This window comes from Poromitra crassiceps (assembly GCF_964638095.1).
Source record: "Poromitra crassiceps genome assembly, chromosome: 1".
Taxonomy (NCBI): domain Eukaryota; kingdom Metazoa; phylum Chordata; class Actinopteri; order Beryciformes; family Melamphaidae; genus Poromitra; species Poromitra crassiceps.
In genome coordinates, this window is record NC_139623.1 from 44,104,789 (window position 1) to 44,130,154 (window position 25,366).

The following is a 25,366-nucleotide window of genomic DNA, read 5'->3' on the forward strand; positions in this document are numbered from 1 at the left end:
GGTTGCCACCCGGCCGGGTTCCTCCCTCGTCTCACCAGGTCTACGACCTGTGCGCTGCACCAGACTCCCCCGCTCCAAACATCTCATTCCGAGGTGATGGTATCTTAGTGGACACCATGCAGTACCAGTACTTGGTGGCACTGCAGTCTCCACTTGCGGCTTGAATGGCCCTCCTAAAAGGCCTCTCGTGGGTTGTTGGGATTCTTCCTCACGGAAGACGCAGGCTGGGGAGCTAACCCATACTGCTACCCGGGTGCCGTCCCTGTTCCGGCTGTCAACTGGCTCTCCAGTAAGTCACTAGTCTTTCCTGGTTGTCACGTAGTCTATTCCTATGAGTCACTGGCTAGGCCAGGCTAACTAATAAAGAAAAAAAAACATTGCATGGATGCATAACTGGGACGTATCCTCAGTTTGTGTGGTTAAATTGAGTTCAGGAAGGTTTACCCTCCTCCACTACATCCCTGCATACATGCCTACAAGTTTCTCTAAATGAAACTATGATATACATATACAGTAACTATGAACACTCTAAAGTATGATTATTTGAAAACACAACCGCCTGGTAAGACACTGGACAATATTGTGTTAAAATATTTTGTGTGTGTGAGTGACAGTATTGGGGGGGTGGGACTCATGCGAGAGTTACTATGCCACATATGAGGTATTTCAATCTAAAACTGGTCAATTGTTGAGATTAACAGAGACATCATTAAAACTTGCATATTTAAATACAGAGGGCCAATTTGTGAGGCCTTGTGCCGTAGTAGTTGTTAAGTGTCTTGCATAAAGACCATAGCTAGCTCCTGTGGGAGGGGAAGGTGTTCTGCCACATATTTTTACATCTGCTGTGATAAAACAGGGTTTAGTTCAGCACCAACAACATGTAGCCACCAGTTTATTTCAACGGAAACGACGGCACTTTGAACTCCACTTTGATAGCATAAATGTATTTTTTAAATCACAATTTTCAGAAAAGCCATAAAAGTGGTCCTTATTTGTTGGAGAGTATCTTGCTGAACATGAAGTTTGCTGTTTCATAAACTTTAAACCACAGACCTTATTTCAGGCATTTAACTGAAATTCCCATACAAAATTCCCATTGACTTTTAGACGAGGGAACCGGAAGTCAGGTCTTCCGGACTCATTCCTGTGGTACTATTCTATTCAAATGTTTCTCACCTGTGTGGATTATCATGTGTCTCTGCAAGTGTTCTTTACGAGTAAAACCTTTACCACAGAGTGAGCAATTAAATAGTTTCTCACCTCTGTGGACTATCATGTGTCTGTCCAAACTTCCCTTTTGATTAAAACATTTGCCACAGACTGAACAATTAAATTGTTTCTCACCTGTGTGGATTATCATGTGTTTGTTCAAGTCTGATTTACGAGTAAAACCTTTCCCACAGACTGAGCATTTAAATGGCTTATCTCCTGTGTGGACTACCATGTGTCTCTTCAATTCACTTTTATAAGCGAAACTTTTGCCACAGACTGAGCATTTAAATGGCTTATCTCCTGTGTGGACTACCATGTGTTTCTTCATGTTTTCTTTAAGACAAAAACTTTGACCACAGACTGAGCAATTAAATTGTTTCTCTCCTGTGTGGACTACCATGTGTGTCTTCAAGTTCGCTTTATTACCAAATATTTTCCCACAAACTGAGCAACTAAATTGTTTCTTCCCAAGAACTTCACTGTTTTGTTGTGTTTCTAAATCTGACTCAGGTTCACTAGTTTCCATCCATTCATCATCACTGTCTTCAGTCTCAGGATCAGAAGGGTCTGAAGTCTTGCCATCACTAGTTGGTTGTAAATGACTAGCTAGATATAAGTTCCTTGATGGTTCTTCTGATACTCCACAGTCCTCTCCATCAGCTTCCGTTTTCATCTGTTCAGTTGAGCTGCTGGCTAGAGGCTCTGCCTCTCTGTTCTCCTCAGTTTGGCTTTGATGAAGCTGTGAGGACTGAGGTTTCTCTCCCTCATATTCACTCTTCAAAGGAACAGCAATGCACGAGAACTTGGTGATATGAGCCTCCTCCAGCCTTGGAAGCTGCTCTCCCTCCTGACTGATACAGAGTTCCTCCTGTTCCTCTTTGATGTGTGGGGGCTCTGGGCCCTCCTGGTCCAGACTGGGGCTCCACTCCTGCTGCTCAGCGGAATCTTCTTTAATGACCAACAGCAGCTGCTGGAGGTCTGGAGGCAATGCTTCTCTGTGTAACCACACGGCGTCCAGCAGTTTTCGTTGTCGGCCAATATCCTCTTTTGAACGGGTAGCTTCCTCCTCGTACTCTGCTATCGTTCTTTCAAACAGCCAAAATATCTCTTCAACAGCCGCAGTTACTCGCTGCTTCACCAACGCTCTCAGCTTCTGGACTTTAGACATTTTCACACAGTGACAGGGACGTTTTATCCTAAACCATTTAGCGTTAGCTACTGACAAAGCTTCACAGCTGAAGACGCTAACGTTAGCTTCACAGCTAACAAACCATCTGTCCCGACTGAGAGAGCAGCTTCTTCTTCTTCTTCTTCCACAGTTGGAGTTAAACGGAGCCCCGGTTCCAGTTTATATAACGTTAATCGATTCGTGATGATGTTTGTAAATTAGCGTTAAACCTCTGAAAGCATCTGTATCTCTTGCCAGCTAGAATCAGTTCTAGCTATCCAGCTAGCCCGTCTTTGGCGTCTGTCCAAGTCAAACACGCGCATGACCAGACCAGCACATCCGGGTAATTTGCAAAACTTGAAGGCCGCGCCCCTTTTTAGGGGATAACACAAGCCACTCGCGTTGACTTCAATGTAAAATAGCAGTACCCAAAACATCTATAGAAAAATAACAGAATTAATTCCCTTTATAAATGACCCAAAGACACCATGACATGACAATATATTTCAACTCGGCCGGCCATAGAATGCGCAAGATACATCGACACGAGGTACTTGCCTTATATGAATGCTGTATCCAGTTTCCACCAGGTTACATGCATCGTCCACATTGACGGTGTCACGCCTACCCTATCGCAGACCAGTTTTTTGTTTTTTTTATTGTTAGTGAAACTATAACAACACAGCAACTCTTCGGCATATCTCTATCAAATTAAACCGTTTTAAATAGTTTGTTTGAAGTGGTTTCGGCTTCTTGTACCGTCGTTTACTATGGTGGGTTTCCCCTAAAAAGGGGCGCGGCCTTGGAGCTGGACACTTGAAGACGCGACGCAGTTCTATCAAAGAGCATGGAAGGAAAGAGACGAAACTCCGGCCATTTTTGGAAACAGAATGCGCCTCGCAGTGGTCAGCTGCGGTAGCGCGGGCCCCTATAATCAGCCTCTCTAAACAGTAACTCAACGGGAGAACACTCTAAATTTCGTGGATTCACATCTTTTCTGGGCGTACTGTAAATCTTGATTGAAGTGGTGTAGTGCAGGGATGTAAAACAACAACCATATTGTGGAAACTAAGCAAAATTTTTCTTTTTTTTCTTTTAGTTTTTTCAAGATAAATAGTAAATGCAAAGGACCCGAGGTTAAAACCACGGCAACGCACTTCTGACGGAGTGGACGACAGCCGCATTAGCTATTTATCTTGAAAAAACTAAACAAAGAAAACGAAAAATTTTGCTTAGTTTCCACAATATGGTTGTTGTTTTACATCCCTGCACTACACCACTTCAATCAAGATTTGCAGTACGCCCGGAAAAGATGTGAATCCCCAAAGTTTAGAGTGTTCTCCCGTTGAGTTACTGTTTAGAGAGGCTGATTATTGGGGCCCGTGCTACCGCAGCTGACCACTGCGAGCCTGTGCGAGGTTCTTTTGGCGCTGTCACGCTTCCAAAAATAAAAAATGGCGGAGGCTGCTGGGCGCTGATGTTGCAATGGGGCAATATGGAGCTTTCAGTTCTTTCCATAAAAGTTCTTTGGTTCTATTCGGTACAACAACAACAACACGGAAGAAGCACAATCAACTGCGCAAAGTGAAGTCACCGTTACAGCTTAAACTGCGTTATTATCCATATAAACAGTTGTAAACAATAACTGTAAACCCATCATTAGGCACATCCTCGTTTGTTATAGGCTACTAGTTCGATGACTTCCTTATGGATTCGAGTTGCATTGCCGCTGAGCTTTGCGGTTTTATCCATCGCTATTGCCATCATTGGACAACTTCATGGTAGGTGACCTAAACAGGCAATCTCAAACGTCACACTGTAACTAGAGGGTCTCGTGAATACTGTTGCATGCTAAAATAAAGCTGATAATGTACAATTTGATTCAAGGGGGGAAACACACCCTTTCAGAGTACAACACAAACTGTCTATTTTGCAGCAACTCGACAGTGCTGCTTAATCCAGGACCTTACTTCCTGGAACTCTTGAGAGTAAAACACTGGTCCATTGGAGTGAATGGAGATGTCGGGACTTTTCTATCTGTAACGTAAAGGAACGAGCCTGGACTGAATAACAAATTATAGTGGAGCAGATAAGCTCGTATTGGAAGCTATACTAGGGATCAGCCGAGCAGCATTTTGGTAAACAAACCGTGTCACTGGGTGGCAACGGGCAATGGAACCCTATGGAGCCTGTCTGACTTTAGCTGTCTAACTCTGTTTACATTTTAAAAACTGCGACAGTTCACACAACTTTAACACGACATGCATATATTATACATCAAACTCTTGAGCTACTTCTGCTCTCACTCAGAATGTCAAAATATAAGCGATGTGATGTAGCCTATAGTTTTTTGAGATATGAACGTTTGTTTGGCACAACTCATACTATTAACTGCTGCGGGGTTCCGCATTTCTGGGTGGCAAGTGACGTCACGTCACGCTGATTCGCCCTATTGTGCATTTTATGACCAGAAAAGTAGCGTTATATGAAACTCTAGCCTCAACGCGAGATTCAGCCTTCATTCTTCGTTAAGGCGAATGCAGGGATGCAAACTAGTCAGTCACCTTTTTGATCCCAAAATAGGACACTTAACTGAATGATTTTGAGTAGCCTAGTTTTGTATCTGCCCTGGTATCTGTCACCTTTTTCACTCTCCATGAGTTTGCATCCCTGTTAATGAAACCATGACCAAAATAGTCATTGTCATTGTGTTACTTAGTTATGGATGGAATTATATTGAAAATATTCCCCTTTTTGCTGGGGGGTCCCTGGAATCCCCTCAAGGACCCCTGGGTCCTTGTGGGGTAAACCACTGGAACCCACTTTGAAAACCAGTGCACTGTGGTTGTGATTAGTGTGTTCATAGTTTTATATAATTTTTTAAACACTTATATTAATGCTACCAGCTACCTACAATTCCTTCATGTAGTTACAGTAGTTGTTAGTTAAGTATTTTGTGTGAACTCATCTATGCCTTTAGCAATATCTAAAGTTAGCCTGGGTAAACCCAGCCTCCACGTGACCTGCTCTCAGACCTGCTCTCAGTCACTACAGAGCAGGTCTGAGAGCAGGTCACGTGGAGGCTGGGTTTACCCAGGCTAATCTAAAGTACCATCCCAACAGTACCTCAAGAATAAATTATTCCACTTTTTTGCTGGGGACCTCCTGGAACCCCCCTCAAGGACCCCTGGGGGTCCCCGGACCCCACTTTGAGAACCAATGTGTTACGGGGGCCATGGCTGAGGCAGCTGGCAGCAAATACACATCTTTATTAGAACAAAAATGCCCTTTTGGCAAAGACATACATGATTATAATGCAGAGTAATGGGGTAAAAACTGGAAAAATGCAATGCTGAGGTCAATGACCTCTCAAGGTTGCCGGAGGTCAGATACAACGTGCCTCCACATCTGAAATTGAAACTTGGGGTAGGTATTTAGATGATATGCTGAAACCTTTATGCTTTACTCCACGTGTCAAACTCAAGGCCTGGGTGCCAAATCCGGCCCGGCACCTCACTTAATGTGGCCCGCAAGAGCTAGCAAAGAATACAATTTGCGCAATAATTTGTTCTAATAGTTGTAGGCTATTTTTCCTATAATTCTGCTTTTAGAGCTACTAAAAACCAATAAAATCAGAGGCAATTATGTAATATGATAACAATTAGGCTAGATACATTTATATTGTGGCAACCATAATGCTGATGTGGCCCGGGATGAAATTGAGTTTGACAACCCTCATAAAATGCACAATTGGTTTGCATGTTGACCAACAGCGCCCTCTACTGGCTCAGCAGCAGTGTAACTGTCTTTCTTTCTGACAGGGATACCGCTGCCACCTTTCTTGACCGCCCTCGGTGTGGTTTCTGTGGCCGGGGTGGCTCTCATTTGGTGGAAAATAAGCTTGAGGGTGAAAAGAGAAAAGCGGACACTGATCAGCTTGCTAAGCCACTATTTAGTGCTTAAGGTGGTCGGCTGGTTGGGCAGACGGCTGAGAGCGAAACTTGAAGCCGACACGCTCAATGTAAAGCAGGTGCAAGAGGAGACTCTGATGGGGCGCCTGCGCAAAAACGCAAACACATGTTATGGAAGACAGTATGACTTCAGTTCAATCAAAGGTAAGGCGAAGAAATCATCAAACCATGATAAATTATTTTTCTAACGTTAGCCCCAAGTTGAACTCTACTGCAGTGAAATGACCCTTGTGTATTTTAAAATCAGCATTCATGTGACCCCCAAAAATGATGTAACCTTAGTAATATTAGTTCTGGTTATTAGGACTTGTTTTTGTGGTACTCGGTAACGTTAGTGAGTTTGCAGTTTCCTTATGGTACTTTTGCTATCTATCTATCTATCTATCTATCTATCTATCTATCTATCTATATATCTATCTATCTATCTATAATAAGGACAATGTGGGCAATGCTCGTTTGTTCTATACTAGATAGTATACTAGAACAATAGTGGCAGCCATCAGGTGGTGGGAACTCATGAATACTCATTAGGACAACAGGAAGAAAGAAAACACTTAAAATCATCTGTTGAATATTAGCAGTATAAACTTTGTCTTACTATTCAAATTGTTATTAATTGTTTCACAGAGAACAAATCAATTGTTAAAGTAAAACATTTGGATAAACAAAAACAAAAATACAAGACAATTAAAACCTGGGTTAAAACAGAAGAATAAGGGGGGGGGGGACTGGAATAAAATATGTAAAAACAATTTGTATAAAAGGCTGTAGAAATGTGATTTAAAGATGTGATTTTAAAGAGGCAGATTTGGTCTTCATCCTGTACTTGAGATTGGTCAGGAGGATTATATCTGGACTCAGAAGTAGTTAAAACACCATAAAGACTGCTTCAATACATAAACCTGAAAAGCAGGTGTAAACTTCCACATTGAAACTGTTTCAGACAGCGCCGGATTCCGGACGCGTCACCCTGTCACTACATACGAGCACTACCGTGAGCTCGTCACACGCATTGCAGCTGGAGAGGAGAAGGTGATCATCGCAGAGAAGCCCTTGTTCTTAGTCTTGACCTCTGGGACGTCGGGGGCGAGCGTCATGCTGCTCAGCACCAAGGATGTCAAGAACGAGTTATTTCTACAGGTAAAGAATGATGTGTTGGCCAGGCTGCCTGGTTGTAGCCTCTAGGGTAGAAACACAGATTTGTGAGTGACTGGATGTTTGCCAGTTTTAATTGTTTTGACCAGACCACAAAGTTTGAGGTGGAGGATGCAAGTGCTTTCTGGGGGCACTTGGTTCCATGTCAGTGGGAGGTTTCTGGCCTGTTGTTGAGGCCGGCTGTGGTCAGGGATATGGACTGGGGTCTTTCGAGTCTTGTTGATGAGGCCGATCTCAGTTGGGAAGAAGCTCTTCTTGTGGCGAGAGGTTTTGCTCTCAGCCTCTTGCCGAGGGGGAGCATTTTAAAGAGTTTATTTCTTAGGGGGGAGAGAGGAGTCGGCCATGACTTTTCCAGACCGCTTCAGTGTCCTGGCGGTGTGGAGGTCCTGAAGGGATGGCAGGTTGCATCTAATCAGTAGTAGGCTACATATTATAAGATGTCATTAGCATACAGGTCAATATTTGTAGTAGACATACTTTGGCCTAAATTATTAACATAAATGGTAAATTGGAGAGGGCCAAGTGTGCCAAGGGGCAAGACAAGGTTACCTTTTAGTGTGAAATCATCAATATTTTATACAATTGGACAGTCAAGTCAATGCAGAGGCGCAGTGAAATTTGTCGCATTTATCCCACCCTGGCTCGTCCTCAATGGTCAGGACAGGAGTGGTGGGCAGCTGCAGTGGAGCGCCCGGTGACCGACTTCTTCCAACTGCTGGCAGGTCAGACAATCTTGTTTTCCAGGGGGGTATATATGGAGGAAACCCCAGGGCAGCACGTGGAATCTGTTTTCCAGGGGGGTATATATGGAGGAAACCCCAGGGCAGCACGTGGAATCTGTTTTCCAGGGGGGTATATATGGAGGAAACCCCAGGGCAGCACGTGGAATCTTTTTTCCAGGGGGGTATATATGGAGGAAACCCCAGGGCAGCACGTGGAATCTGTTTTCCAGGGGGGTATATATGGAGGAAACCCCAGGGCAGCACGTGGAATCTGTTTTCCAGGGGGGTATATATGGAAGAAACCCCAGGGCAGCACGTGGAATCTGTTTTCCAGGGGGGTATATATGGAGGAAAGCCCAGGGCAGCACGTGGAATCTGTTTTCCAGGGGGGTATATATGGAGGAAACCCCAGGGCAGCACGTGGAATCTGTTTTCCAGGGGGGTATATATGGAGGAAACCCCAGGGCAGCACGTGGAATCTGTTTTCCAGGGGGGTATATATGGAGGAAACCCCAGGGCAGCACGTGGAATCTGTTTTCCAGGGGGGTATATATGGAGGAAACCCCAGGGCAGCACGTGGAATCTGTTTTCCAGGGGGGTATATATGGAGGAAACCCCAGGGCAGCACGTGGAATCTGTTTTCCAGGGGGGTATATATGGAGGAAACCCCAGGGCAGCACGTGGAATCTGTTTTCCAGGGGGGTATATATGGAGGAAACCCCAGGGCAGCACGTGGAATCTGTTTTCCAGGGGGGTATATATGGAGGAAACCCCAGGGCAGCACGTGGAATCTGTTTTCCAGGGGGGTATATATGGAGGAAACCCCAGGGCAGCACGTGGAATCTGTTTTCCAGGGGGGTATATATGGAGGAAACCCCAGGGCAGCACGTGGAATCTGTTTTCCAGGGGGGTATATATGGAGGAAACCCCAGGGCAGCACGTGGAATCTGTTTTCCAGGGGGGTATATATGGAGGAAACCCCAGGGCAGCACGTGGAATCTGTTTTCCAGGGGGGTATACAGTATATGGAGGAAACCCCAGGGCAGCACGTGGAATCTGCCATTATATCCAGGCTCAATTTGGAAACAGCTTATTTGACCAGTTCAGTACAGCGGCATGGTTCGGTGTTGCTTGCCGACCGCAGATATGATGAAAATGAGCTTTCTAGCGGCAGGTTACAGTCTGTGCGAGTTTCAGTATATCTGCTTATCAAGTCTGTCCCTGATCACCTTTCAGCATTCCACTAGGCCTACATCTTAAAAAGTAACCCACTGTTGGATTCTTTTTTTAAATATAAGAAATGTGTCCATTTTACCATGTGTACATCACTTTTAATTGAGAATACCGCTTCCTCGCGGTTGAGAAAAAACCAATGCCTCCCCCTCTACTTTGCAGCACTCACAGGTGTGCTGTGCTATCTGCTGCACAGGCTTCACATTCACATCACACTGGGACATCTCAGCAGTGCTAACTAGTACTAACTGTAAACTAGTACTAACAGCGCTACTGTATCTGACTGATCTATGTCTCTTAACAGCTCGGTGAAACTGTGTCCTGTAGCAGGCGGTCTGCCCTCTTGTTTAAGATCAGAAACACATAATTGATTGATGATTTGGTCTATAAGACCAAATCATGTTAGTGAAAGTGTTGTTATGAATGATATTAAACAACAACACAACACGAATGAACGGCACAAACTGACGAAACACGTCAGTTTGTGCCGTTCACTGCCATTATGATGTGTGGCCTGCAGGGGTAACCGGAAGTAAATGTAAACATCCCCGCTGATTTGGTCTAGTAGCCACAATGATTGATAAATCCTCCCTAATTGTTTTAGGCCATGAATGCATAGTATGTATAGTGTATAGCCCCGCATGCCAGTCGTCCACCTGCAACCTCCATCAGCAACACAACACCTGTCGGTTACACGTCGGTCGGGTTGTGAAGCAAAAATATTTGCAAGCAGAAATGTGAAAATAAAGAGAGTCCCACCAGTGAGTCCAGCTACATTTGTGCCGTTATGTGATGACACAGATGAATTGGTAACACATGACTGGTGGTAGATACTTGCACTTCACCACGCCCACATTTGATGCAAACACCAATTGAAAATTGTGATTTAATCCTCTATACAGATGGCTCCTCCTCCAGGCCCAATGACAACGAAAGGTACGCGGGGTATATGCAGTGTGCACTGACTGCTCTGTACTAGCAGCAAGGCCACTGCCTCCTGGCACTTCTGCCCAGGCCGCAGAGGTCATAGGATGAACGGCAGCATCCATTTTGGCCAAAGATAAAACAGCCACCAGGAGTCTCTCTCTCGTAAACTCTCGTAACGGGACAAGCTCCGTTTTTTATTGTCACACGAACACCACAACACATGCATGCGGCTACAACACACCCATGCTGACGGTGGCCGGTGAAAAGTGTCCTCTGCATTTAACCCATCCAGGCATGTCCTTTCCTCCAGGGGGCAGGCCAGGAGCAGTGGTCGCTTTCTCGTACAGCGCCCGGGGACCAACTTCGGATGTTGTCGTCACTGGTCGGATGACGATGACGATCTGATCTTCTGCATGTTTTTAGTGGGGGGGTTATATACGGAGGAACCCCCTGGGGGAGCACGGGGAGAACATGCAAACTCCACACAGAGAGAAGGGCCCTTACGACAAGATACCCCACCTGGGCAGTAGGCACTGCGGATATGGGGGGAACACACAACCACAGCGCCCACAGTGTCCCAGGCGAGAATCGAACTCAGGACCTTCTGACTGTGAGGCGACAGCTCTACCACTGAGCCACCGTGCCCGAGTCATCTTGTCTTAAAGTGTCATTGCAACAATTATAAAGTAAACAAGTGAGTATTTACTCACCAATATCTCAACACGAAGTCTGCTGTACTCACTTATGGTACAAATATGGATGAGGAGTGGTGACATTCCATTCTACAACAGACACTCAACAGTTCAACATTAATGAGTGGACTCGTTTTGGGGGGGGGGGGGGGGGTGTAGAGGCAGTGGTGAGAGTAAGATGTACAAATGGCAGCTTTTGTGTGTGTGTGTGTGTGTGTGTGTTTCCCTCAGGGTGTAGCTGTGTGTTTCGATGCCATGTGGCAGGCGTTCCCTGCCAGCGAGTGTCTCCAGCGGGCCACCAAGTTCTTCTACACACCTACTTTCCGCCAGTCAGAGGCTGGCATTTCCATCGGGACAAACGCCCATACACCAGCCTCCACCGGCCAGCACATACTCAACCTCTACACCAACCTCTACACCACCCCAGCACCCGCCTTCCAGGTACAGCTAACAAGGTGATTGGTGAGTGTGTGTCACTCACCACTTTGTATCTTTGAACGTCTGAATATAAGCCCACTGCGATGTGTTAACTGTTCCGCCCCATGCATTTAAAAAATATTTATTTTTCCATTTCCAAATGATTTGCAAGTGATTTTAATGTCTCGTGTCCCTTCAGGTTCCCAGTGAGAAGGACACACTCTACCTGCATCTCCTCTTTGCTCTGAAAGATCCCAGTGTGGGAATGCTGTGGGGCAACTTTGCCTCCATGGTCTTCTATGCCTTCAGCACCTTACAGGTACAACACAGCTTACTTCTTAATTAGAATATAAAACTAGAAACGTGCACTCAGTAGACAGGCACCGCTACACCTAGCCATGGCCAAACCGAAACCCAACTGCAAAGGGAACCGCTTGTTAATAACAACGCAACATTAAACTGCCACATTGTTTAATTGAGTTTGGCCTATGCCCAAGAGTGAACGGCACACATCGTGCTTATATCCTGTCTTACAGTAGCCTATATATCGTATGCAATAAAGATTTAAAAGCTTGTTCGATTCAGTTAACGTTGGAGAAAGGGTGGGAAAAAAGCAACAGACTGCAGCCCCCCAAAAGATTCAATAACATTATAGGCAATACCTAATAATAACATTGTAGGCAATACCTAATAATAACATTGTAGGCTATAGGTACGATATTCAAATTTACGTTGATATATCCTGGTTTTCATTAGTGTGAAATGCCAACATTTTATTCTGGCAATTGGGTTGCTTTATAATGGGGAGATGTACCGTTAACGTCACAGGGTTTTTGCTGGGTCCAATGCAGGGTGGGAATTACACGGAGGCCATCAGGCCATGGCCTGTGTTGCCCCTCCTTCTGGCCGTGATGCCCTGAGATCCCTAAGGCCACCTTGGCAGTGCCCTGCTACCAGCCTGCTACTGTTAGTTGCTTTAAAAGCATCAGTGGTCTCAGTTTAATGTAGTCTGCTCTATGCAAAGGATGTGTCATTGGCTCATTTTAACACACATTTCAGAAAAATCACTCTTCATGTCAATAGGGCAATGGCCTTTGTGCGCTGGCATGCGACCTTGTGCCCTAAAAAAATTGTGATGCCGAAAGCCAGATGGCCACGCCCCTAAAATGACGAAATTCCCACCCTGGTCCGATGTCGAGAAATAATTTGTTTTACCAGACAAATGTGGTGGTCACTGGTCACATTTCAATAACAGTTACAAAGATACAAAGAACCGCTGGATCGGATTGTTGAAACACACATTTCTGGCAATCTGGCAACAATGCAACCAAGTGAGCAACCAAGCAAGGAGTCAGGGGAACACACACAGTCGCACACGGACACACTCACATACAAACAACCGAACGCATGATCTCCTGGCCGGAGATACTAATAAACATTGACTGCATCTCATCTGGTAGAATTTTGGTGGTTTGAATTAATTATTTTTTTCTAGTCTCTTGAAATATTTGCATTATGCATTTATGAAGTATGTGATCAGGAAAGACAGGGGGGGAAATGCACCCCCCCCCAATTCTACCCACCCCTCAAATCCCAACTCTCTAGCACCTTCCTATCCCTATGGGCCCTCCCCCCAACACCACCCATATCCCCCTAGCCACTAATCCTACCCACCCCTCGAATCCTGACTCTCTACCACCTTCCAATCCCTAGCTAGAGCCATGTAACCACTAAACTCACTAAAAACGTCCATGACTGAGTGACTGACCTGACTGTACAAAGCCCTGAAGAGGAGTGCTTTCTTTGTCAACTTGCTCGGTGAGCAAAGAATGTGAAAAGTAAGTCTTCCACCCTGTCGCCCTCTATCTGATGTGCTGTCCCTCCTGTAGGAGCGCTGGCAGGAGCTCGTGGAGGATATCGAACAAGGGAAGATAAGCGACACTCTGGATCTAGAGCGGGAGGTGAGGGTCAGGCTGGAGGCTCTGATGAAGCCAGACCCGGGGAGGGCCGCCCAGCTCCGGACCCACTTCCAGGAGGGCTTCCGGGGCATCGCCAAGCGGCTGTGGCCCTGCCTGCACCTGGTGCTGGCCATCGACTCGGGCTCCAATCAGATCTATGGGGAAATGCTGAGGGAGAACTACTGCAAAGGAGTGCCTTTCTACTCTGCCTTGTACGCTGCTACTGAAGGTAGGAGCCTGCGTGTCACATCGGCTTTAGTTTCCTCGGCTTAAATGGAACTATTTCAAAATATTTTTGATAAAATGAAAAATGTTCAAACAGGATGTGGGGAAAATAAAAGCGGGTTGTGTATCTGTGTGTGTGTGTGTGTGTGTGTGTGTGTGTGTGTGTGTGTGTGTGTGTGTATGCCCAAATGTGGATACAAAATACAGATGAAGATTTGCTTTGGAAACATTTGGGTCTGAATCAGCATTTTAATGTGAAAATTGAGTGCACCAGACTATCAGAAAGATAGTAAAAAAAAACAAAAAAAAACATTGCTTGAGTTATTAAATGCCAGTGTACAGTAAGTACAGGAAAAAAATAAAAAAGTTCAGTAAAAACACAAAAAGTGAATTATTTACCTTCCCATAAAGTCAATCTGGATTTCTCCTGGGGGGATTATCATAGCTTGGGATATGTCAAAGATTGTCAACATTGATTCTGATCCATCTTAAGTTTTTCGAGAAATGTACACCCCTCAAATGCCAGTGTACAGTACAGTACTGTATAGTAAAAAACACAAAAAGTTTATTATTTTCCTTCCCATAAAGGCAAACTGGATTTGGGTCTGATATTATGGGCAGGTCATTTTTTGGGGTGTTTTACGAAAGTTCCCACTAGTGCGCAAGATGCCTAGTGTCAAAGATTGGCAGGATCCATCTTAGAATGATGTCACAATACCTATGACATCACTAGCCTATGACATAATCAGTGATGTCATAAGAGGATTTTGGTCAATAATGATGTCACTGATGACATCACTGATGATGTCATAGACATTGTGACATCAGGATTTTTCATATTTTGAGCCAAAAAGCAAAAAAGCGCTTTTCGACTACCAGCCATTTCCCCCCAAAACACAAATTAGCTTTAGTCCAGCATCCATCCTGCTCTAAAGGCTTCAAATCAGTAGTGTACACCGTAAAATTCAGTTTTCAAATTTTCCTATGTTTGGCATTGGGATCAATTTCCTGTATATTTCATGTAAACTGCATGGAATTGATTGCTATGCCAAAACTGGGGGAATAGGAGGAAATAGCCAAACACAGTAGAAACTACAACTTTGACCCCTTGAGTCAAGGTGAGATGTGTAACATCAGTGAAATAATGATTTTTTTGGAAAATTAGCTGGGAGTCAAAAGAAAATGTTGTTTTTGTGCAAAATGAACATTGGGAAAACTATGCAATGGACTTTGAGGCCATGTAACCAAAATCTCTTTTCAAGGTCAGATTTCAAGGTATTTCATCCAGGATGAGAGCAGAAAAAAAATGCATCACTTAAAGTAACAATAAAGTGTGTTATAATGTAAGTTAATGTAAAATTTGCGGTCCATCTGATGGACTTAACGGTAACAAGAGGATGAATTTCACCACAGGGTTTTTGGATGGTAGGATGTCTCCCTCTAGTGATGACTTTTGTAAAACACCCCCCCAAAAAATACCTGGCCTCAATTTCAGACCATTTGGGTCAGAAATGTCGAAACGGCAGCCACACGAATGTAAGAAATATCCATCAGATGGACCAGTAGGGTGCTCTATAAATAGGAAGCCCTCTTATTTCATGTGGATGCATATCTGTACAATCTCCATTCTCCATCCATATCAGATCTGTATTTGTGGCCTGATGAAGTGAATTGCTTTAATAATAATAATAATTTTTTTGCACAATGCTTTGCACAAGCCTGTCTTGAAAGTAGTTACTGAAGGGAGACCGATCATTAAAAAATGTATAAAAAAAAAAAAAAAAATCCATACTGTTATGCTAACACAAAAAACACACAAAAAAAAAAGAAAAAAGAAAAAGGAAGGGAGACCGAGAGCATCTCTTCCACTATTAGGATAGTCGTCTAATTTATAATCAAATTGGCTAGGTGGACAGCGTCTGTGTGTGAGTCACGCATGTGATGTGAGTCACGTGACGGCCGCGCCAACCATACCATACCATACCATACCACACAACACAACACACACACCACAACGCATACACAGCCCTTCAAAATAAAAGCCCAAAACACAGACCTTAAAAATAAAAGCCCAGAACCTTCAAAATAAAAGCCAGAAACCTTCAAAATAAAAACCCAGAAGCTTTGAAATAAGATCCCAAAACCTTCTAAATAAAATCCCAAAATACACACAGACCTTCAACATAAAAGCCCAAAACTCACACAGGCCTTCAAAATAAAATCCCAAAACACACACTGACATTACACAAAACACAACAACCGGTTGTTGTGTGTGTGTGTGTGTGTTGTACCGGGCCGGAGTTCCATCAAACTAGATTTGATGTTTCTGGGGACCCCCTCAAGGCCCCCTGGAGGTTCCTGGAACCACTGTGCTATAATTCTTGGCAACATTTGATTGAACAGTGCGTACGGGCCCCTGCAGGTCTGATTGGGGTGAACCTGTGGCCTGAGGAGCCTTCCAGACGCTACCTGCTGTGTCCCCGCTCCATGTTCTGTGAGTTCGTGCCTGAAAGCAGCCTGGATGAGGAGCAGCCACACACTCTGCTCATGGGGGAGGTGAAGGAGGGACACAGCTATGAGCTGGTCATCACCAACGCCTCAGGACTCTGCAGGTCTGACTCAAACTTCAAGGTTATATTTATTTTGTAGTACTGTACAGCCAGCAGTAACATAACCATCTAGGGTTGGGCGATGTCAACCAAATAGGCATCGCCATGTTTCCACAGTTAAATGTCATCCTGTTTCATCGTCGTATGGATGATGTGACGATGGCATCATGGGGGGTGGGAGGGTCTTGGGGAAGGTGTACTGTGGCGGGGGCGGCCCAGGCTGTGTGTGGCTTGGACATCATCAAGCAGTGGACAGACAGGCTGCTGCAGCAGGCAACCACAGCAGCCTAGCGGCATTCACTCATACAAAGCTACTTCATAGAAACAAACCTGCACTCACATTGGGTTGAAAATAGGAAAGAATGTGTAGTTTCTTTCTTTCTTTCTTTTTCACAACAACCTCTCAGCACTGCAGCTCGGTGAGGCTCAGAGTAAACTGTGTGTTTCGTTTGAAGGTGCGTTTGTTTCTCACCCGGTGCACCCCGGTAGTGTGGAGTTACTGTGCTGTGTTAAATCACGTGATTGGCCCAAAGGTCCAAGCATCGCCCAGCCAAGAAACTACAGTCTCTATCTGATGAAGCTACACTGTGCATGATCAATACATGACCTCTGCCCTCAGCTGCGCCATGAGAGAGAGAGAGAGAACAAAACATTCGAATGGCGATTTGGACGTGGAGGTGCCATCACGATGGTGTGATGTTCAGGGCTCGACCCTACATCAGACAAACACAAATAGACAACAATTACAAGGTGGAAATCACATTGAGTTATTACAAAAGCATGGTAGCAGGCCACTGGTTTGCTGGTGCAACTCAAATTATTCAGCCAAGTGGAAAGACTTGGAATTGAAACAATTCAAAACTCCTGCACAATCTATACTAGGTAATTGTAAACATCAGGTTGCCTATCTAGATAAAGCAAACCAGTGGACCAAAGTAGCCCTTGATGTATGGCATAAGACCTGTAGAAAGTTACATCTGGAAAAGTATACAAGAATACTTAGATGGGTGGCATACGACCTTTGAGACTAGATAAACAATTTAAGCATTGGGCAGAGAATGGGGTAACAGCATATTGCACCATAACTAAGGCTGGTGGTCTGGATTCATTTGAACATCTTGCAAATGCCTACAGTCTTGAGAAAAAAGATTTTTTCAGATATCTCCAGGTTAGAGACTACTATAACAAAGAAATCAAACAAGAAACCAATGAGCCGAATCTGATTAATATATTTACTGATGCATATAGATTCAATAACAACAAACATCTTATTTCACAAATATATAACAGACTGCAAAATGCTAATAACATCTCTACAATTAAGGTCAAACAGAGGTGGGAAATGGAGTCAGGCCTGGAGATATCTACTGAGGATTGGAATGGCATTTAGGAGGATCAGGCCAGGACTACTAGTTCAGGAATCTGGCGGGAATTTTCCTGGAAGAATATAATATGTTACTTTGTGACTCCTAAATTTAAATTTAAATGGGGGGGCTCTCGGGGACAAGATGTATGTTGGAGGAAGTGTGGTAAATCTATGGCGGGCCACTTTCATATATTCTGGGGATGCCCTGTGATCCAAAGCTTCTGGGAAGAGATTGCCAGAGAACTGGGGGTCATCTTTGGGACTGAGTTGGAATGCTTGTTTCTCTCATTATACCTTGGCAGAATTCCGGAGGGTATTCGGGCACAGGACGAATACATGTTCAAAATACTTCTGGTTGCAGCCAAGAAGGCTATCACTCGAAAATGGCTCCAGCCGACTCGGCCATCAACGGATGACTGGATCTCGGTTGTCGGCGAGGTCCACTCTATGGAGAGACTGACCTTTTTGCGAATGAGATATGAACAGTATATAACAAAATGGACAAAGTGGGTTGTATACACAATGGGAAGTGTTCCCTTGTTTGAGTAACAAGTAACCCACAACGAGTGCAATGATGTTGACTAAAACAACCGCTGTACACCACCTAATGTCTTGTCTGTTTGCTTTTGTTTTTGTCTTTTTATTTTCAACTTGAAAACTTCAATAAAAAAAAAAAAAGCATGGTAGCAGAGGCAAATTCTTTGCTTGTGGCAATGATGGTCACAATCTTATTTGATTTAGTGCCTCTTCTTCAAGTTCCACACTGTCGAGACAGAACGAGCGGAACAGTTTGACAACACTCACATCAAGATTTGCGCTTGGGTTCCTTCACGCTATCTGATATGCAATAAACATAAAAGACACATGAGAAAGAAACAATCTGGATCACACGGTCAAAGTTAAGGCAATTTAATAAGTGCAAGCAGACTAACGTTTCGACACACAAAGTGTCTTCTTCAGAGTCAAACAGAGACATGGTGTAGATGACTGGTTAAATACTCCCACCAGGATAAAACCAGTCTCTCATTGGTGGGGCATGGTTAGAGTGTCATCAAAACACACAGCCAATGACAAAACATAAAAGACAATCAGAACTGCACAGCCTGCAGGGGGTTTAAGCAGAGAGTGGTGCACAGCAGACATCGCTTTTCAAACTCCAGGTACTTTGTCAGTTATATTGGACAATTGCATAAATGACAACTTGTGTTTATTGTGTTGCAGATACCGAATTGGAGATATTGTGAAAGTAGTCGGCTTCCACAATCAGTGTCCAATTGTAGAGTTTCAGTACAGGTACAGTATGACACACACCTCATCTATATCTGCTTGCGTTCCTGTCCGCCCATGTGAATGTCAAAGCCATCTCTCCTCCCAGGCGGGGCCAGATTTTGAGTGTTCGAGGGGAGAAAGTGTCTGAGATGCTGTTCCTCGAGGCTCTGAGGAAAGCCGTTGCCCAGTGGCCCGGAGCTCACCTGGTAGACTACTGCTGTGCCGAGAGCGGCGTCCTGGGTACGGGCTCTCTCTTAACTTCAATTTGTCCGAGGTTTACAGCTTATAGTCCTTAGTCACTTTTAACCTGATGAAGGTCGATAGACCGAAACGTTGATTAAAGTTTGTTGCAAGTAATTGGCAGTGTGCGGGAATCCTCTTTGTTTCTCTCATAAGTCCTTAGTCACTCACGGCAGATTTTTGGAATTTTTGCCTGTGACAGATTGACCTCGCAGAGCCGAGTGAGAAAATATTTTCACTCGGATGCTGCGTGACTCATGTCTGAATGGTTGGTAGGGTTCATTTTGTGCCATAATGAATCTTAACTTACCGTGGTATTGCAGGCGATTCGATAGGGGGCTCCGACCCTCACTACCAGGTGTTTGTGGAGCTGAAAGGAGTGAGGAACCTCACAGAGGAGCAACGATATAAGGTAAGAGAAACCTAGCAAGCACCAACATACTTTATACAGTACATACTCGATCACTCCACAAAGGCTGGGATTGTGTCTTGTAGAAAGTGACCATTTGCAGCCGTGTAATGAATGAGAAAATGGTTTTGAACCTGTTTGTCTGCCCTCTCCCCTTCCTCCCCTCCAGCTGGACGTTTGTCTCCAGCAGGACTCTGCTGTCTACAAGTCTTTCCGTGTCAAAGGCAGCATCGGACCGATGAGGGTGCAGCTGGTGGCGGAGGGTGCCTTCAAGGAACTTTGCAAACAAATGATGGCTTTCTCCGGCACCTCAGCCAACACCTTCAAGATGCACCGCGTGCTGCGCAGGAGAGAATACGCTGACTTCCTATTGGGAAAAACCGTTTCCTGAAACCCAGATGAAAGGCTTTGTGGGAAAAGAGATGATGCTTGTGCACTGTGATGAGCGCTGACTGACTGTAACAAGACACACTCCAAGTATTTTTTACAAGCTACTCATGATGACGTGGGTACTATTACAGCGCGGTTTGAATGTGTTTATCTCATCTACTATTATCATTAATTTGGCCTCGTTGTCTAGGGTTTTCCCACACACTTCAACGCCACCACCGCAACACTTAAAATGGTACATTGGTTTGTTTGGGCTGAGTTCGCAATGACAAACCAGAGCTTAGTAAAGAGAAGTGTACTGTACCAAGGAGGACACTGTTGGGGACACACACTTGAGGTGGCACCAAATATGCCATCTCCAACAGACTGGGGTTGGATGGACCCAAGCGATTGGAGTCCATTGTGGTCAACTCCTCCACAGGCAAGCCAGTCCATCCTTGAACCTTGTTGCTACAAGAAAGGCATTCCAAGTGCATAAAAGCTCTGTGCATAGCTGTGTCAATGTGGAGGAGACTGTGAAGCAAATCTTTGTGTCTCTCTTTTAAGAGAAGTTGCTGCTACGGTCATATTTCATATTGTTCTACTCTTTACATTCGCCGTATTGTCAGGGTTAATCAGGGTTGGTGAGTAACAGAATTCCGGTACATGTATTTAAAATACAGTATTTGAAATACAAAATATGAGTAACTGTATTCCATTACAGTTAGTTTAAATTTGTGGTATAATCTGAATACAGTTATGTCTTTAAAAATAGTTTACTTTAAGGGATTACTTTGTTTTATTTGCTCTCAAATTCATGAGGCACCATTTCCCATAAACATTTTAAAAATGTGCAACTTGTGCATAGCTACACGATGTCAGAGGAGACACACAACCAGTAATCCATCCATGTAAGCAAGTGTTAAAGAGCATGATGCAGGTTAGACACCACTTTGCATTAATATGTGGGACTTTGATGTAGCAATTAGGATTCTCTTTTGTTTTTTTTATTTCCCCCCACACATAGCTGCATCTAGACTGTTTTTTGTTAAGCATCTGGCACGCGCACATAAAAACCCACAAATCTAGCAATAACACCTGTGATGATTTTAATACACAATAATCAATAAACCTTCCCTCGGATCATTACCTCCGTACACCGACTGTCTGTCCTGGTCTGTCCGTCCGTCGAGAGACCGCTCACTGCAGTCCATCACCTCCACTCTGCAGCTAAAACTCCTCCCCTCTGGAGCTAAAAATCCTCTTCTCATGAGCTCCAGCGAGAGACACTTGCATCCGTCTCTGATGATAAACGTATCCGCCTGAAACCATTCTGCAGGCGGGTTACACGAGCTGAGATGGTTGATCCCCAAATTATATTTCCAAATAGGCGTTATTTTGTAAAAAACCGATTGCATATTGGGAGTCAACTAGTTTTACTACTTAGTTACGTTTGACTACTGAAACTAATGCTATTGGTTTTGGTGGTAAATTATCGTACAAATACAATAATTATCGTATTTCTGCCCTGGGGTCATGTTTTAATTTTGTTTTTTGGGGGTATTTTCATAAGAATCTTGAGTCCTAACTGTAAAAAAAAAAATTACCTGCACCACGCTCTTCAACTACATTGTGAGTGACCCAGAGACAAATGGGCTCAACAAGATGATTTTGAAGCAATCCAAAGTATTGGCGTCTGGGTAGTGTAGCGGTAGATTCCCTGCCTATCAACATGAGGGTCACAGGTTCGCGCCCCTGAGTAGGGCTGCACGATATGAGGAAAAGCTGCGATGTGCGATAACACTGTTCAATATTGCGATGACGATATGACCTGCGATAAATTAAAAAATGCTATAAACAAAAATATTAATGGGTAGGGGTGCTCCGATCCGGCTAAGCCACGATCAGATCCGATTCCTGGGGTCACGATCCTATTCCAGAATCGAATCTAGAATCGATTCTCATTTATGTAGTTTTATATTGCAATAACACACAAAGGTAAATCTAAGACAAAAAATGACAAATGTATTAATGCTGAATTTCAAATTCAACTTCTGAAGTATTACGGTGAGGGCCTAAATTCATTTTGCAATATGAGTGTGTTAATTTAAGCATACGTGGGGAGGTACGGTGGTGCAGTGGTAAGCACCATCGCCTCACAGCTCGAAGGTCGTGGGTTTGATTCCCACCTGGGGACGAGGTGAACGCTGAAGGAATGCGTGCCCGTCCGCATGTCCTCGAGTGCCCACCGCCCAGGTGGGGTCGGCAAAAGGACCTTTCTGTGTGGAGTTTGCATGTTCTCCCCGTGCCTCCCGGGGGTTTCCTTCATATAGGAATCCCCTTCACAAAAACATGCAATATCCTGGTTGCTAGTGTGGTTCCTCCTCTGGTCGTTAAGGGCGCCTGTTCAGAGGGAGGGGAACTGGTTGGAATAGCGTGCTATGTCCTACCGGTGAAGCTTCCTCTCTCAGGTGAAAAGAAGCGGCTGACCGACTGCCCATGTCTCGGAGGAAGCATGGAGACAGTTTCGGCTCTCCCCAGATCGGCATAGGATGGAGTAGCAACCAGGATTGAGAAATCAAATGAGCACTAATGGGGGATGAAAAATGGGATAAAAAAATCGGGGGGGGGAAAAAAAAAAAAATTTAAGCATACGTATCAGTAAGTGGCACGGGATTCTCAAAGCCTGTGTTGAGGGTTGTACGAACAAAAATGCACTCTTGAAGCAAAAAAAAAAATCCAAAACCAACAAGTTAATTATTTACATTTTTACTTCAATGTAGAACAGTCATTTCTTACACATGAGATAACTCATAACGATTATTGAAAGATATTCCATATTCCAGACTGAAATGTTATAACAGAAGTGGAGTATTGGCCAGAATGACATGAACATTTGGACACTTATTCAGCCGGTATCTTGCATGTTGCGTTCAGGTGCACTGTAAAAAAAAAAAAAAAAAAAAAAACGTTTTATTGCAATAACACGTGACTTTTGCGATGTGTTCATCGCGCATTTTCATATCACGATGACGATGAAAATACGATTAATCGTGCAGCCCTACCCCTGGGTTACCTCTGGCTTGGTTAGGCGTCCATACAGGCACAATTGGCTGTGTTTGCGGGTGGGAAGCCGGATTAGGGGTATGTGTCCTGGTCGCTGCACTAGCGCCTCCTCTGGTCGGTCGGGGCAGAAGGGAACTGGTGGGAATAGCGTGATCCTCCCACGTGCTACGTCCTGCCGGTGAAGCTCCCCGCTGTCGAAAAGAAGCGGCTGGCAACTTCGCATGTGTCGGAGGAAGCATGATGCTAGTCTACGACTCTCCCCAGTCCAGCAGAGGGGGTGCAGCGACCGGGGCAGCAGGAGGAAATTGGCAAAGTACAATTGGAAAGAAAATGGGGGAAATCTGAAAAAAAAAGAAATGACAATGACACCATATACAACATCATAAACTGTTCCAATGTATGTTCTTTGGTATAGGATGAATCATCACAAAAAAAATGCTCCTAACTCAGAAGGCACATCACTTTTTCAATGTTGAAACCATCACTTATTACATAGTCTCGCTTGCCAGACTCTCCCAGCAAAGGGTCTGGGCATAACAGGCTTGATGACAGCTAAATTCTTGGAAACAACTTACTAGAACATAAATTAATTCTTTGTCGACTGAAGCAAAAATCTTTTTTCAGATTTGTCATTTTTGTATTTAATTTCTCACGCAGCAAATCTATATTCACCTTGAAAATATACATGTTTTAAAAAGGCTGGTAATAGGACTGGGCGATAATTCAACATGATCGTTTATTGTCTTTCATATCCTGACACACATTTCTGCTGTCTAAATTGATGACAACAACCAAATTTGACTGAAAAACTGATAAAATATTTAACATTTTGCTTTGGTTTCAGATGTAAATCTTCAATAGTATTAGTACCAATGTACCCTTTCTGTTTTAACTTTAGTATTTAATTTTTATATACAGTAAGCATAAAAATGTTGTGATGATGGAAAACAAAAAAAAAATTTAATTTCAATTCCATTCACTTCCATGAAGCTGGATAGGCATCTGGGTGACAGTGTTCAAAGTTGTATAAACTTTGATAAAAATCTACTGTACTATCTAACAGCGTCTGTAGTGGTGAGGTGACCAGCACCTCCAGTCTGTGCTTCTAGTAGCTGAACATCTGCTGTGCAGAGGTGGTCTGCTGCTGCTGCGGGGCTGGTGGCTGGTTCTGATGTCCCGGCTCGGCCCCCTGGCTCTGGCCCTCCTGGCTCTCCCCCTGAATGCCCTCCACCACGGGGGCCGCCTGGGCACTCTCGGCCGGCGGGACAGGCCTCCAGGCCAGGGTGGGGGCCTCCAGCTGGTGGCCCATGGGGTTGACGAAGGTGGTGAGGTTGATGAAGTGGGCCACCGACTGCGGTCCCACCCCTCCGCCGGACCCCACCGTCTCCGGGACCAGGTCGGCCGGCCGGTTGTGCAGCATGGCCGAGCCGCTGACGGCGTCGAAGGTGACGGTGAGGATGGAGTTGTCCAGGGTGAGCGGCCGCTCGCCGGCCGTTAGCTGGCCTACGGCCACGGGCTGCAGGCTGGTGAACTGTGCCGAGCCGTGGCTGCTGATGGGCGTCACCGTGATGTTGGTCAGCCCCACGGAGCTGTTCGGGGAGGACGACGAGGGAGCGCTGGGGTCGGCCAAGACCACCACCTGAAACGACAACGTAAATTTGCTCTCTGATTATGTATAACTGATGAATAATGTAATAGCTTGTCAAAATGAAATAAAGTTTCCCTCTATATAGGTTAAAAAAAACATGCCAATGTAATTCATATCACATTATTACCCGGAGATTATGAACCTCATAAGGGTACATTTTTACTGATGATGTAATAATACTGACCAGACCAATGAGGGAATAACTTGAGTTATTATCTTATATATTATATCTTATAATTAAAAGATTACATTATTCAATATTATCATAATTGGAGCCCAGCCGATATATGTGTCGGCCGATATTGGCCTAGCACTGATATATATCAGTATCGGATTATTATTATTTTTAAGTTATACAGCATGTTGTGTATATTTGATCCTTTTTCTTAACTCAAGTTATATTGTTCTATTTGTATTTTTGTATTTCTAGTTAAAATAATGATTAAATTCCCAGTGAAGTTTACTTTTTCAGTGCACTGCAAAACATGTTCATCATGATCATTATTATTACATAATTGGTTGAAAATAACTGAAAATCATCTGTTTAATATCCCTAATGAAGTCATAATTCCAGGTTAATGTAATAATGCAATTTTATGACATTATCAGTTTAGTACAATTATTTATCCTGGGGAGCCACATGAGAAACCCAGATTGTCCCCGGGGGCCAAGAAAATGGTGTCATGCCGCAACCTCTATTTTGATCA

The 25,366-nt window shown here is 44.3% G+C and overlaps 2 protein-coding genes across 3 annotated transcripts in view; one reads left to right on the forward strand and one right to left on the reverse strand.

Moving 5' to 3' along the window:
• The first annotated feature begins 3,941 nt into the window (after positions 1-3,941).
• Positions 3,942-21,096, forward strand: ghdc (GH3 domain containing). 2 transcript variants are annotated; one of them, XM_083634712.1, is made up of 11 exons: positions 3,942-4,164; positions 6,205-6,498; positions 7,298-7,494; positions 11,315-11,524; positions 11,700-11,819; positions 13,390-13,687; positions 16,106-16,295; positions 18,880-18,951; positions 19,034-19,167; positions 19,491-19,579; positions 19,746-21,096. In XM_083634712.1, exons 1-11 carry the CDS (start codon positions 4,080-4,082, stop codon positions 19,965-19,967), a joined length of 1,911 nt encoding a protein of 636 aa, XP_083490838.1. In that variant the 5' UTR covers positions 3,942-4,079; the 3' UTR covers positions 19,968-21,096. The 2 variants fall into 2 exon arrangements, with proteins under 2 accessions (XP_083490838.1, XP_083490839.1); XM_083634713.1 differs by lacking the exon at positions 6,205-6,498.
• Positions 21,097-24,116: 3,020 nt separating this feature from the next.
• The window catches only part of prdm15 (PR domain containing 15), a gene marked incomplete at both ends in the record, with an annotated part of 35,083 nt that continues 33,833 nt past the window's right edge, over positions 24,117-25,366 (reverse strand). Inside the window, one exon of the mRNA XM_083644909.1 lies at positions 24,117-24,650. Within this exon, the coding sequence (XP_083501035.1) occupies positions 24,117-24,650 (534 nt within the window). The remainder of the gene's footprint in view (positions 24,651-25,366) is intronic.